The 15,193-nt window shown below is 34.6% G+C and overlaps 3 protein-coding genes across 5 annotated transcripts; 2 read left to right on the top strand and 1 right to left on the bottom strand.

The window, feature by feature from the left end:
- Positions 1–3,309: 3,309 nt before the first annotated feature.
- Positions 3,310–12,594, bottom strand: LOC120151486 (nuclear cap-binding protein subunit 2-like). Of its 2 annotated transcripts, XM_039163918.1 has the most exons (10): positions 12,493–12,594; positions 12,255–12,408; positions 11,999–12,068; positions 11,770–11,908; positions 11,638–11,671; positions 11,313–11,423; positions 10,682–10,735; positions 10,483–10,589; positions 10,124–10,233; positions 3,310–3,321 (listed from the first exon to the last, which is right to left on the bottom strand). In XM_039163918.1, the coding sequence occupies exons 1-9, from the start codon at positions 12,508–12,510 to the stop codon at positions 10,159–10,161; spliced, it is 762 nt and encodes a 253-aa protein (XP_039019849.1). In that variant the 5' UTR covers positions 12,511–12,594; the 3' UTR covers positions 3,310–3,321; positions 10,124–10,158. The 2 variants fall into 2 exon arrangements, with proteins under 2 accessions (XP_039019849.1, XP_039019848.1); XM_039163917.1 differs by lacking the exon at positions 3,310–3,321 and having other exon boundaries at positions 10,016–10,233.
- On the top strand, positions 4,707–9,579 carry LOC120151484 (DDB1- and CUL4-associated factor 13-like). The gene is made up of 16 exons (XM_039163914.1): positions 4,707–4,968; positions 5,054–5,165; positions 5,263–5,290; positions 5,478–5,576; positions 5,713–5,782; positions 5,943–5,977; positions 6,105–6,179; positions 6,291–6,386; positions 7,515–7,578; positions 7,865–7,918; positions 8,080–8,165; positions 8,246–8,306; positions 8,390–8,454; positions 8,549–8,654; positions 8,878–8,966; positions 9,171–9,579. The coding sequence occupies exons 1-16, from the start codon at positions 4,813–4,815 to the stop codon at positions 9,331–9,333; spliced, it is 1,359 nt and encodes a 452-aa protein (XP_039019845.1). The 5' UTR covers positions 4,707–4,812; the 3' UTR covers positions 9,334–9,579.
- A 124-nt stretch (positions 12,595–12,718) lies between the features above and the next one.
- Positions 12,719–14,325, top strand: LOC120151488 (ribosomal protein S14, mitochondrial-like). 2 transcript variants are annotated; one of them, XM_039163921.1, is made up of 3 exons: positions 12,719–12,977; positions 13,062–13,183; positions 13,859–14,325. In XM_039163921.1, the coding sequence occupies exons 1-3, from the start codon at positions 12,832–12,834 to the stop codon at positions 14,164–14,166; spliced, it is 576 nt and encodes a 191-aa protein (XP_039019852.1). In that variant the 5' UTR covers positions 12,719–12,831; the 3' UTR covers positions 14,167–14,325. The 2 variants fall into 2 exon arrangements, with proteins under 2 accessions (XP_039019852.1, XP_039019851.1); XM_039163920.1 differs by having other exon boundaries at positions 13,062–13,187; positions 13,863–14,325.
- Positions 14,326–15,193: the final 868 nt, after the last annotated feature.

Here is a 15,193-nt window from a genome sequence, read left to right as displayed (position 1 = left end):
AAGCCAAAACTGTCGAGCCCCAACTGAATGATCCGGCGAGACGAAAGTCGCTAAGATGTCGCAACCACATACAGTGAACTAGGTTGCGTGATTTGTCCAGCATCAGCAACCCTCCTATCAGCTGCAGTATGCATGCCCGTGCATACATCTTAACCTCATCCTCAGAGACGTCTACGCTCAACTCCCGAAAATTGGCATCTAATCAATTTAACGGTATCCTACCTCTGATAAAATTTTCCGTGACAGGTCCTAGACTATCCCGACACAAAATAGTCCAAAAACCGGAAGCTATCCCTGATATCACATCTCCATCCACCGAAAGCCCCAGGTGGATAGAAACATCCTCAAGCGTGATCGTGCACTCTCCGCACGGAAGATGGAATGTGTGGGTCTCCGGCCTCCACCGCTCTACTAAGGCAGAAATCAGGTCTGGCTCTATCTTACAGTAACCTTGATATCTACTTATGTAACTGAATCCAGTCTCTATTAAATACGGCAAGACACGGTTGGGTATCACTAACTTAAGATTCCTAATAAAAGGATCTAATACAAGGTCCTTCTCCTAAAAATAAATAATTACAAAAATTAATTCTTAATCTAATAATCATGCATTAAATAAATCAACTAATTATTACTAATAATTTAAATTAAATTAAAACGTTAAAATGTTACCGTATCAGCAAAGTGTCGAGATATTTAATTATTAATCTAATAATCATGCATTAAATAAATCAACTAATTATTACTAATAATTTAAATTAAATTAAAACGTTAAATGTTATCGTATCAGCAAAGTGTAGAGATATATGATTTCCTTCCGAGCGAAGTAGACTGCCTTCCATTATATATCTGCAAAAGAATTATATTACTAAAATATTAAATAAAGTAAAATACTTAAATAAATTAAATACATAATATTAAAAATATTATAAAATATACCTTAAAAAGAGAGAGTATTTGAGAGAATTTGAGAGAATTTGGTGTGATAAAAGTGATCGAGGATGGGGGTATTTATAGGGAGGATTGGGATGTGGACGGGCGGGTATTTAGGGGTACAGCGAACCCTCTGCACCGTGCTATACCCCACGTGTCAGATAACCAGGTATAGCACGGATCAAGGGCCGCGTTATACCCACATGGCGCCAAATCGCCGTATATCGCGGGGCAGGGGGCGCGCTATACTCCACGTGACGTCAAATCAGCGTATAGCGCGGTGCAGAGGGCGTGCTTTACTGCTACGGGTGTTAGATCAAAAAATATAATCTGACCGGTGTTAGATCGGTAAATATACCTGAAAAAGTTGGTGTTTGGGTGGTGGCGTGCGTCCTCCTGCCATTGCCGAGGTGATGTATCAGAGATTAGGAGGATGGGGTGAAACCCAAGTTCGGATAAATTTGGGTGTAGTTTAAAAAGTGGTTTCAAACTTTTCACAAATTTAAAATTTCCGACCGTCAAAAAGACATTAGCAATCACATTGCTTTTTGAAAAACCAATTTATTTCCGCTGCATAATTATTATGTACGCGGTTACTGACATATGTCATTATAAATATGTTGTAATGTGTCAGCGAGTGTTTGGCCTAATTTTTCTCTTTTTCTCGTTATTTTTTTACATTTTGATCTACAACAATATTAACTTTAATGTTGATTAGTGTTTATTTTATGTTATATTTTATGTTTAAATATTTTTTATTGTTTATTATTATTATTACTTATTTATGTATTTTTATATAAATTATGTGCATAATAATAACTTTTTGAAAAATATGCTTAAAAGACTTGAAAATTTTATTTTTTTTGTTCTGAAATTAAGGCTGGAACAGTAGGCATGAATATGAGTATTAAAAGGCTGATGTGACAGATTGTCAGCAAACTTTTAGAAGATCAATTTAGTAGCTTTTAAAATGTCTAGTCATTAATTCTAGAAGGAGGATGGATAATTGGAGCATTTCAAAATTCAAGTTTTTAGGAATTATTTTTTACTTTTAGGATTTAAATTCAAACAATTATTGTTTGTATTTTCAGCATATTTTTAATATTTTTAGAAATATATAAATACCTTCTTAGGATGAGCTTAAAACATGAATTAATTCTTAATTTTTGGATCATTGTGATCGAAAACCTTTCTTTTTTGTTTTTATTAAAATTCTCTTTTAGTTTTTACTTCGTTTATTTTTAAAGAAGCTTTTATTTTTAATGTTAAGTAGTTAATTTTCTTTCAAGTCGAGGGTTGAAGCGATGACTCAATTCCAACGTGAGAATTGAATATCACTTAAACAACTTCGGATATCTCTCTCAGCTTCTTTGAGCTTATTTTCAAAATCAAAACGATTTCAAAACCAAAGATTGACGTTGGTCAGGATATTATTATGGTTAAATGTGTGGGAAGAATGATCAGCTTATTGAAGCACATTCGACTTCCTGGAAACACACTTAACAAATTGTTTGATAAGAGGAAACTAATATCAGAATCAATTATTATTGAAACAACATAGTATGAGTCGATCTTTTACAAACTTAAATGTTTTTTTATCTACAACATTATTGTTGATTAGGTCAATTTTCCAAAATCGATATCAAGGGTTGCACTTGGGTATTTGGTATACAAAGCATAGTCACAAGGATTGGTCCTTGTAGACAAGTAACCAACGTGAATCCCGAAGTAAAAAACCATTTTTGATGATCCGATGAAACAGAGTCAAAGCAAAAGCCTAAAGATGACTTATACCATATTAAATTTATTTCTTTTTAATCTTCTTTATAATCACTTATTTTCTTACTTTTATTATACTCTTTTCATATATAAATCCTCACCTTAACTTAAATATTATTCAACTAACTTATTGGCTCAGAGATTAAACAAGCATAAATCAGAAAGTTTTCTTAGTAATTGTGGGATCGATCCTTACTTATCTCTTACTACGTTTAATGCCCTTTATTTATTATTTGAGAAGAATGAATTATTTTGACGCGAAGACGACGAGTGTAAGATATTTATTATTTTTATTTTACTTTATTATAGAGTATTTTTATTTTTAATAATCCTTTTTATGGCACCTTTTTTTACCTTTATAATATCTTTTTTCTATGTATTATGACACATTTTCGGTCGTTTAGTCGTTATTTTTGTTTATTCTTTTTTCAGGGTTGGATTTGACATCACCACGATTGATCAATATGATGTTTTATTTGTTATCATGTTGATATTCACTGCTTTGGACCATATGATTAGATTTAGATACACGATTTGAGTTCATGGACAGTATTTTCACGTTGCCCAATTTTGATTTGGGATTTATCGGCGATCTTTCAATAATTTCATCTCCTTTTGTGATTCTTTTGTCGATGCGGTCAGATATGTTTGTATCTATCTTTTACGTATAAAAAATGCATAATATCAATTCTGATTTACGATTTGTCGATACGATCGTATAAAATACTAAAAATTTAAAAGTTTTGTGTGTTTTAATTGTCAACACTAGTTTTTATGATCAAATATATACTTTTTATTGCAATTTACAATAAAGATTGTAGAGATCCAGAGTTTAAAGATTATATTTTATATATTTTTTAAGAGAATACACAAATCAATTTATGAGATGAAGTAAAAAAAAAAAACTAATAATAGCAGTGATTACATAACTTGATGAGTTCCTTTCGGACACAACGTTGGCAGCGTCCAAGCTCTGATTTTTGTATAAGAGATGAGTTCCAGAAGAATTATGATAAAAACGATTCTTTATCCATTATTAAACGAGTAGATCGAGTCAACTCATCTGAGGAAGATAGATAATTCATACATCAGCGCTTTGCTTTGGTAACAAAAATCAAAGGAATGACTCTCAGTTTCAAAGCTATTAAAATAACCTTTGAATTTGCATAGTTGCATACAAGTTAGCCAAGTAAAGTTGGTCCCATTTACCATCACAATATTGGACGGAGGAGGTTATAAAATAGAGCAAGACGTTGATCAGAATATATAGCTCTTAAATACAACGAAATGATTATCATATTTTGCTCCAACTAGTTTATCTCGGTGGTTAAAGTAATGTTGTTTTTTTAGAGATCACGAGTTCGAACACCAGTGGCTACAGCAAAGTGATTGGTTATTTATTGTCAAATAATTTAAAATATTTAGAATATACAGTAATCACCTTTCAGTATATTTTTCATCAAAGTTTCTTTTATTCAAAATTATTCAAAGGACAAAATTATATATTAAACCTTTTTAATTCTATTAACATTGTTGGAAATAATTATTCAAAATTTTGTGCCTTTGAAAATAAATATGTATTATATAAGATAATATTTAAACTTGATAATTTCTTTTGTAAAATTAACAATTGATTTTTTCTTATCAAATTGATATTAGTATTGACTCAACATCTTAAGATCCAGTCAAGTAGTTGACATAACATTGATTTATTAAAATGATAACATTATTGAATGTTTATTGTCAGTCTTATTAGTTTTTAAAATGACACACCATTGATTTAATAGTTATTTTTTAGAATTGAAGTACTAATCTGAAATTTATTTTCAAATTTAAGTACCAATTTGAGGCAAAAGAGTTCGTTCAAGTATCAATTTGTATATTAAGCCAAATAAAGAGTAAAGATGAGGTGGGCCTCACATTGGGCTTTATTTAATTGAACCCAGCCTATCCAGTCGAGGTGAAATCTTCTAACCGTTTGGACCTTGCTTTTCCCTGTTGTCTTCTTCTAGTTCTAGGGTTTAAGTTCGCCTCTCCAAGCCATTAGGGTTTTCCTTTCTGAGGACTGAGATTCCCTGAAGAAAGGAGAAGAAAAAGAAAATGAAGGTGAAAGTCATATCACGCTCCACAGATGAGTTCACTCGAGAACGAAGCCAAGACCTGCAGAGGGTGTTTCGTAATTTCGACCCCAGCCTACGATCCCAAGAGAGAGCAGTCGAGTACGTCCGCGCTCTTAATGCCGCCAAATTGGACAAGGTACATTCACGATTCAGGATTGAATTACTTTTTTTTTTATCTTTTTAAATTGAAATTTCATTCACTTTCTGATTATTTTGTTTAGATTTTCGCAAGACCGTTTATTGGAGCAATGGATGGGCATAGAGATTCCATCAAGTGTATGGCAAAGAACCCAAATTATTTGAAAGCAATTTTTTCCGGTTCTGACGATGGAGGTTATTTTTATATCTTTAATCTCAATAGTCAATAGTACCAAATATTAATGAAATTGCTGCAAAAGCTTCTAAGTTCTCATCTCCCATCTCTTTACAGATATCCGACTGTGGGACATAGCCTCCAGGTATTCATAGTACATATTTTCTTTACAATTTTGTTGCATTACTACAATGATTGGTGGCAATAGAGTTGTCAAATATCACTTTAGTAACATATTTGTTTCTACTCCTTTGATATATTTTGGTAGTTTGTTAAATTATTCTTTAAAAGGAATCTTGATTGACATTTAGTTTTGAAAATTTGATTTTAAGGCGAACAGTTTGTCAGTTTCCTGGTCACCAAGGTGCTGTACAAGGTTTGACAGTATCGACAGATGGAAGCATTCTTGTATCATGTGGAAGTGACTCCACGTAAGACCCAAATTTAATAGTTTAGTTTGATTTTCAATATTGTGTGGAAGTTGGTTAAGCTGGAATTTAAACACAGGTTCTATCTCAAAGTATCACCTAAACTTTCTCACTGTTCAATTCTGTTTGGTTTTTTTAGTGTTAGGCTCTGGAATATTTCTGATGCTAATCACGCTGATTCAGATAATCTTTCTGATAATTCAGCCAAGGTTTGTCTCTTTATATTTCTTGTATTTCTGCAAAAGCAATAATTTTCAGTTATAGTTCTTTCTCTACTTAATTGCCACTGTTCCCTTTTTAATTTCCATCTTTTTTAACCAAGAATTTCATTGTTACTGTTCTAAACCATCTACAACTTGCATTGTTCAGCCACAAGCAGTTTATGTTTGGAAGAATGCATTCCGGTAAGGATCACGACTTGTCAGAAAATATCTATATTATTTTGGCCTTTTCTTCCTGTGGATTATGGTTTCTGATTTTTTTTCCTTTCTTCTCGGGTGTAAACTGTAATCTTTACCTTGTACTTTTCAGGGCTGTTGACCATCAGTGGGATGGTGATCTCTTTGCCACAGCTGGTGCTCAAGTAGATATATGGAACCACAACAGGTTTGATCTCCTCCCGTCTTAATTTTACTTTTTTTTCTTTTTCTTCTTTTTCCTTCTGCATAATGCAGATTTATATGTTTGTTTTATGAGTATGTGGCTTTCCTTAATTAGGTCTCAGCCAGTGAACACGTTTGATTGGGGAGCAGACACCACAATATCTATTCGATTTAATCCAGGAGAGCCAAATATCTTGGCAACATCAGCTAAGTATGTGTGGATGCTTGTTTCTGGATAAAACATTGTGTATGTTTGATAGAAATTGAATAACTATGCAAACTGCAAAGTTCAAACCTTTTGATTTTCTAATAGTTGACATTGTATGCTCTATCCGAGAAAGTTAAAATAGATGACTAGAACAGATCAATGATGTTCACATTGATAGATCAAATTATACTAAACATAATCTAGCATCTCATGTCTAAACCTCAGTCTGCCTCACTTTTTGAAGATGAAATTAGAGGGAGCTAGCGTCTATTAGTGAGATCCATAATGTCAACTTGCTTGCTCTGTAGACCAAAACTATATAGTCTTCCAATAATATATTTATCTACAATAGGTTCCCATGACTCTCTCTATGGTACTTGTTAATTTCTTTCCATGACATGACAGCTGCTAGGGTATTGTCATTTTATATTCTACGATTTCATGCTTTTTTGTAAAATAGGTAGTAAAAAATGTATTACCTTTTTTATTTCTGGGTCAATTCTGCAATCTAAGGAAACAAACTATTTATAATTGGTTTTGGATATGATTTTTGGTCTTCTGTAATCTTAAGTGATTTTATGGAGGATGGTGTGTTATTAACTTCAGTAATGTGCTTAGGCAACAGTTTTTTGTTCAATGCTACTTTTAGTGCACACTTTGCATGAGGTTTAATTTTTAATTTCTATAGTTGTTTTGCACTTTAGTGAAGCAAGAAATTTAGCTAGAGCCTTTCTGGGAATATTTTTTTAATGTGATTGCTATTTGTCTATATAATGTGAATTGCCCATCCAGCTCAGTTGGTAGAGCGCAAGGCTCTTAACCTTGTGGTCGTGGGATCGAGTCTCATGGTGGGCAATTCATAATTCTGACTGTCGGAGGTCTTCTACGGAAGCTGCTCTCAACCTGGCGTTGGGGGCAGCCTACTATCCTACCTCCCCTCACCCCATTACATATGGGAATAGGGTCAGCTAATTTAATTATTTTAGCTATGCAGATCAATGTAGGTCTTTGTCTTCCTTAACTCTATTCTGTTTGACTTCCTGAAAATGTATCTTCTTGTTTTCAGTGTTTTAGTATGTATTATAAAGAGTTTATCGTTATTTGCATTCATTTTTCTTTTTCTGTTTTTAGTGACCGGAGCATAACATTGTATGATCTGCGGATGTCATCCCCAGCAAGGAAAGTTATTATGAGGGTAAGTCTTGGCACATTGTGAATGAAAACATGGAATTGGTATTTTTGCATGAGAGGATAATCAGATCATTTTTATTGCAAATCTGAACTTTTTGGTCCCTTTTTATTTAATTATAAATGCTGGTGGTTTTCATTAAAAGAGATGTATAACTTGTTAAATGTATATTTAATGTGGAATACTTTCTTTAGTGGCCAATGTTTGGAATTTCGCATTTAGTGATTGCTTATCAGTAATACTGTAAAATCGATGATTCTTCAAGGGCAATCTGACTTTTATTTTTTTACAGACGAAAACCAATTCTATTGCTTGGAACCCAATGGAGCCTATGAACTTCACTGCGGTAAGGGAAAACAAGTTGAAGTTTCTTTGCTTGAAACATTTGTTGACATTTTCTCGTGGATGCTTCTACCAATTCTTATATATTATTTTATAATTTTTTGAAAAAAATAATGAAAGAACGAGAAACAAATTGTTTGTTCTGAAGATCTCTTTTAATTGCAGGCAAATGAGGATTGCAATTGCTACAGCTATGATGCTAGAAAACTGGAGGAGGCCAAGTGTGTGCACAAAGACCATGTTTCAGCAGTGTACGTCATTTAGACGTTTTGCTTGATGTTTAAGTAATATATCTTATTGAAAATATTAAGTTCTCTCCTTTTTCTTTCAGAATGGATATTGATTTCTCACCAACTGGTCGGGAATTTGTAACGGGATCTTATGATAGAACTGTGAGTCTTTCTTTTCTCTTTTTTGTCCACTGTTTCTGTTCACCATGGACATTGTTAGTGTCTAAACAATTTTTTTTCCACAGGTCAGAATTTTCCAGTATAATGGTGGCCACAGTCGAGAAATCTACCATACAAAGAGAATGCAAAGGTTTAATTTCTAATACTTTAGACAATTAAGGATCTAATAAGGGATTTTCATTTTATTGAATCTGTTATTCTGATTGTTTTCCCTCTCCTTTTAGGGTGTTCTGTGTGAAGTATAGCTGTGATGCCAGTTATGTCATTTCGGGAAGTGATGATACCAACCTTAGGGTCTGGAAAGCTAAAGCATCAGAACAATTGGGAGTAGTAAGAATCTCTTCATTTGACATGATTCATTGGGATTTCTACACTTGGATCATATTTCCTAACTATTGTAAAATTTGTCAAAGCTGTCTTATCAACTGTCTTTCTTTTTATTCAAATTTCAGTTGTAGCTGCTTTAAGATGGATCTTCTTGAACATTCATTGTTACGGTCGGATTGTATTGCATCTCACTTAAGTATCTCATTCATTCTTCTGCCTTATGCAGGTACTTCCAAGGGAAAGAAAGAAACACGAGTATCTTGAAGCCGTTAAGAATCGCTACAAGCACCTGCCTGAAGTCAAGCGTATTGTAAGGTAAAATTGAAAATCAAGACTTGGTTCACATTTGGTATTTTTTGTATATTAGGTCAGGTTTTTGTTTCCAGTGACGTGCGCGGGGTTTTCATCAGCTTAGATAAAATGAAACATGGAGCAGGAGATTGTTTTCATGTTATATTTGATGAATACAAATAATTTTGTATTAAGTTTTTAATGCTTCTGTCGTTTATGATTGTGCAGGCACAGGCACTTGCCAAGACCAGTTTACAAGGCGGCCAACCTCAGACGCACTATGATTGAAGCAGAAAGGAGGAAAGAACAAAGAAGGAAAGCTCACAGTGCCCCCGGAAGCATAGTGACTGAACCGGTTCGTAAAAGGAGAATCATAAAAGAGGTTGAGTGAGTTGCACGTTAATGTGTCCTCAGAAACTGCACCTTGAACAAGCTTCAGCTCTGCAGTTCTGCAGTTCTCTGTAGTCGAATGCAAGTTGTCTGCAATTCAATTCCTCCGAATTCAATGACATATCTGCCCAAGTCTCAACTAAATTTAGACTGTCATGAACTGAGGCAGCATCTTTTTACTTTCAATTAACATTTTTGTCACAGAAAGTTGATTGACATATTATATATATAATTGTAATGTTTATCACAAACTGCTAAGGTTTTCTTAAATGAAATTGGATTCCTCAATTGCAGTTGGGTATGTATTTTGGTATCCTGCAATTTCTCTCTTAATTGCAGTATCTTTTCATTTTCTTGGTTCTTTCTACATGCTCTTCAGATGCTTTTTTTTTATCAATCTTTGGTGATTGGAAGATAGTATTTGTTAGAATTCTAACTCAATTGACGAAAAGTACACATACAAAAAACAAAACTTACATTATTTGAGGTCTCGTAATGGGTACCAGACTGCATTATCAAAATGCTACACTACAGAGAACATTAGTGGAGTTTGAATTGCAGAATCAAGGCCAATATAACAGAAGAAATCACATGATTTGCAAAGAAATAAATTCATTACTCTAAACATACAACAAATGGCTAAAACCCACATCTAAGTCGGTTGCAGAATACTGCCCCAAAATCACAAGTCAAGCAGCAGCATTTGGTGTTCTATTGTAACATGAAAACCCCGAACGTTATACATCTGGATCATCTCTTACAACTGCATGAAAATACCAACAATTCCCCACCCGGTTATTTCACTTCGTAAGACAAAAACTATCCATTAAGGCCGTCGTTTACGATCATCTTCTTCTTCATCATCAGAATCACCACTCTCCCGGAAACGTGGATTCTTCTCCTGTTGAAAAAAAAATATGGTTTAAAATGTGCAACAGAATGGAAAAGTGAAAACGACATTGACATTGGAAAATGCAATTAGCATCCTATCATCTTTTATTATTAGTTTATTTTTAAATTTTCTGCCTTTCCTGAAAGCATTTTATCTAAAGCATCCATCTCCACCCCAAAGTGTCACCTGACGGCTCATATATAATTAAGAGCATGTAGGGGGTACAATAATAACTCAGATAGTGTGGTGAAGCATTACCGGTCTAGAGTCATGATCAGAGGCTCTCCTGGATTCGTGTTCCGACGATCTCTTTGAGGGCTCAAGTCCATAGCGGTCATCCTCTCGGTGTCGCTTCCGATGGTAATCTGCTTTATCAACAATCAATCAAGTCCATGAATGGCTTAAGCAGGTGTCCACATGACAAGAATAATTAGACATGCACTGCAAAGATAAATACCTCTCCCATGACGATAAGAACCACCATGACCATGTCCCCCACCACGCCGACCATCTGTAATCATATAACATGTCAGTATGTTTTACCTTTTCTCCGAGCATATTAACACCCGAAACAACAAGAAATGCACATTAATGGACAGAGAAGTCCACAGACATAAACTTTAAATGGTATCCAGGAGATTTTTCTTCGGTAGAAAAGATTAAACCATGAGAGGAACAAACGATTATTAATGAAATTTGCATAAAGTGAGAAACAAAAGAAAAAAATAACACCTCACTGCCAAAAGCAAACAAATTATCTATCAAGAATATACAATTAAGCCTATTTTTCCAAATATGTTCATAATTAATTTACGATAGGAGAGGCTAATCATTTCTAAGAGAACCAAACATTTTCCCTTTTCCACTCATTATCATCTTCCAGTTTTCATTTGAAGCCATTAGCTTATCTTTTTCTTGGTTCTTTAATATATAATATAGCGTGCGGACCAGAGTCCATAGATCCATATTTTAAAACAAGGAGCAGAAAATAATAGGCAACTTGATGGTTTTATGAGCCGAAGATGGAATAAGTCTAACCAACAATGCAAAATATATAGATCTACAATCAGAAGTATGTAGGAACTCACACTGAGGGGCCATAACCGGTGGGAAAGAACCCAAGGAGCCGGCACCATAATCTACAAGCTGCCTTTGTGCTTCCAACTCTCTTTGAACTAATTTTCCATAGCCACCTCTACGTATAGCACGTTAAGGTGGGAGACAATATATAGAAAAAAAGGCATTCTGAATTTCTCAATTCATAAGATCTCATGAGAGCCGAAACAAGTGATTATACAAAATTCTGAACTGATATTAGACTTCAGTATTAATATGCTTATGCATCTTTGTTAGTTTCGGAACAAGATAAGAAATCACTAGAATCAAATTTCAAACAAATACTTGAAAGGATATCAGGATCATAATCAGTTCGATATTCATCTCGTACCTGCATTAAATAAAACGAGAAATAAAAGTTTAGCAATACTCTCTCCATCCCATTCTACATATCATAGCAAAGTTGCAGGCAAAACAAAAAGAACTTACTTGGCCACCACTTCGACCACGGCCCCATTGCCTTCCTTCTAGGAATCCCCAATCGAAATCTACACGAATCGGGCGGTCGTCAAGAATAGTCCCGCTAATGTATTTAACAGCATCCTCTGCATCTTCCCTAGAATAATACCTGATAAAAAAAGCCCAAAAAAAACGCAGCAACCAATTAAATAGCTGTAAAACGAATATTACCAAAATTTACGGGGAAAAAGAGAGTTACAAGACGAAGCAAAATCCACAAGGTGTTTTAGAGTTCTTGTCAAGGCCCATGATTATTTTCTTAATTTCACCAGCTCTAGAGAAAAGCTCGTAAACTTGTTCTTCCGTAGTGTAAAAAAAAAAAACGCAGCAACCAATTAATAGCTGTAAAACGAATATTACCAAAATTTACGGGGAAAAGAGAGTTTACAAGACGAAGCAAATCCACAAGTGTTTTAGAGTTCTTGTCAAGGCCCATGATTATTTCTTAATTTCACCAGCTCTAGAGAAAAGCTCGTAAACTTGTTCTTCCGTAGTGTAAAAAGACATGTTTCCGATATAGACGGTGTTCGAATTGAGGAGTGCTTGCTCGAATTCCTCTTGAGTGCCATTGAATCTTCTGTCTCGGTATGCTGAAAGCTTAGCTGGGTCCTATGATTTTAACACCCAAAAAATTTGAGAAAATTTATCATCAAGTAATTCACATTGAAAGAAGCTGGGAAGAAAATAACGTACCTTGAACAAGGAAGCCATTGTCCTCTTCAAGAACTCCCAAAAATTCGTACTTATTGCATCTAATGAATTATAAAGGTCGAGGCTTTTGCCCTTGCCTTTGGCCTTGATGAACACTACAGTAAAGTAGGTAGACTTCAGCAGGCTAATAAAAGATTTTTGGGCCGTGACTTTTACGAATAAAAAAGGGTTCTTTCTTCTTTTTCTAGCCTTTGGCCCATTATCGTTTACCCGCTTCGCCTTGACTGGAAAAGCTTCCAAAACCCTATTCCTTGCAGCGGCAGGAAGAGAAAGGTAAATCTTTTGATATTTTGGTGTCTAAAATATACCGCTAAGTTGCCAATGGCTTCGTTTGTCGCCGCCGCAAGATCAGTTCTCCGATCAAGTTTTACTCGCAACGCTGCGGGTGGGCTCGGCCCGAAATCCAGAGCTGCACCATCTCCGTTTCGTGTCTCCTCAAGGATTCCTCTCTCCAACTGCATTTTCAGGTCTGCCTTTCAACACAGAACAGCAAAAAAAAAATCTTTTTACTATATATAAAGGAGATCCTCTCTTGGTTTTGGGTGTTGAAGGTGTCCGGTTGAACCGAGTACCGGCTTGCAGTCGGTGTTACCGTATCGTTCTGCGACTGCTTCGGCTTTGACGAGTTCCATGCTCACTGTTTCTCGCCGCTGCTATGCTTCACTCTCGGAAGGTATCAGGATTTCAGTCTTTTACATTATTTGCTTTCTGGACTGTTTATTATTGAGCTTCGATGAGAACTCGATTTGCTATAACTTATGTGCGTTTCCCTTTTGTTTTGGCTAATTGGATTCTGCTCAACCTTTTGAGTTCTCTTCCTTAGTCTTGTTGGATTTCTGAATGATTACTACATCTCTTGTTGCAGGTTGAAGAGACTACTTTGTACACGTTGGGTGCATTTGAGGATTGAAATTTGAAATAATAGGAAGGATCCATTTTAAAACCTAGTATAAAAACATATATCTGTTCTCTTTTGTAGTGTACTTGCATTCAATAGAGAAGTAGTGATTTTATCAATTTGTCTGGTAGAAACTTCTCATTCTTTTTTCTTTTGATTAAAAACTCCTCAATCTTAGCTACCTAGGATGTTACCTTGTCGTTCTTTTCCTCAGTTCGATTTCTGGTTAGTTAGCATCTCCAATGTTCTTGTTCGGTTGTTTGTAGTCGTAGGAAAAGTAAAAGAACTTGCTTGTAGTTGCTGTCCTAGGGAATATGCTATTGCTCAGATTCAGTTTAGTTTCCATGTATTGAGTCATGAATTTTATTTTATAAATATTGAGACTACATTCAATTAGCTTCTCGTCACTCTTTAGTAAAAGGGTCTGTGTCCCTCATTTTCATGTTGTAGGCAAGATGTCGGACAAGCGGAATCTCCGAGATCACAAGCGTAGATTGCTCGCAGCTAAATATGAATTGAGACGAAAGCTGTATAAAGCCCTTTGTAAAGATCCCAATCTTCCTAGTGAAATGCGGGACAAACATCGTTATAAGTTGTCCAAGTTGCCAAGAAATAGTTCCTTTGCACGAGTAAGAAACCGGTGTATTTTCACAGGTCGCCCTCGTTCTGTTTATTCGTTCTTTCGAATTTCTCGTATTGTGTTTCGTGGATTAGCGAATGAAGGTTCTTTGATGGGCATAAAGAAAGCATCTTGGTAGAAACCACCTAACCAATAGAACAAGGGTTAACTGGCGCCAAAGGAATCTCTGGACTTATTTGTTTTCTAGCTTCTTAGACTAGACATATTATGCTTTTTACTGCTAAGAAGTGATTGAATACAACATAAATGGAGGATTAATACTTATTTTGTGGTTTCACTCCAGTCTTTTAAGGCTTTCAGTTGAATGCTTGACATTTTGTTTTCCTCTACCTGCTTTATTGGTTTTTATAAGAAGCTCATCGGTTCTAAGATACTATAAGCAATGGCTACTGTGTTTTTATTCCATATAGTTCCATCAACGATGTAATTGTAAACTCAAGCATTAGCCCAGATATCATCTTTCCATTGTAAAGTTTCAGATATGTTGCTGCAAGATCCTCAATGCACTTACAATGTAACTGTTTCATGAAACTGTTTCAGTTTATTGAAATTGATATAAGAATAAACTCAACATAATCAGTAAGGAACTTAGTGATAACATGAAAGTTGAACCTAGACGTTTTCATCAATTAGACAAGCAACAGTCATATTTGTTATGACATAAAGAAACCAATTATGTAAATAGTGCTTCTTAACATTAGACTCTTTATGTATATGCTAGTACTCTACTAGCAAAAGTAGAGTAGATTTATGAAATATATTGTGACTTGAGTCACTTGATGTAATTATCGATCGATAATCCTTTATCTAATGTTCGAATTTGTGCAAGAAAAAAAAACGTACATAAGGTCATTTGTAACATTGAAATATAGTAAGAGATTATAAATAATGTAAATTGTCATCATAAATTGATTCATGTAATATAACATGAAATCTTCTTGTGACTTCTTATTACATATTCTTGATAAGCTTTCATTTTCTGAATAAGACACATGTAAGATACTTGAGCAACGATGAAGTAGAATCAAACACAATTTATCTAAGATCTTCACTTTATCTGTTTTATTGGATGATTTTCATTTCTCTCCTCCACTCTATCTATTGCTTTAGTACAAGCACAATTTCGGAGTTTTGGATTCTTAATA

Source organism: Hibiscus syriacus, unplaced genomic scaffold (assembly GCF_006381635.1).
Source record: "Hibiscus syriacus cultivar Baekdansim isolate YM2019G1 unplaced genomic scaffold, ASM638163v2 tig00111059_pilon, whole genome shotgun sequence".
Classification (NCBI taxonomy): domain Eukaryota; kingdom Viridiplantae; phylum Streptophyta; class Magnoliopsida; order Malvales; family Malvaceae; genus Hibiscus; species Hibiscus syriacus.
The sequence above is the reverse complement of the archived record's forward strand: the minus strand, read 5'-3'. Positions and strand labels throughout refer to the sequence as shown.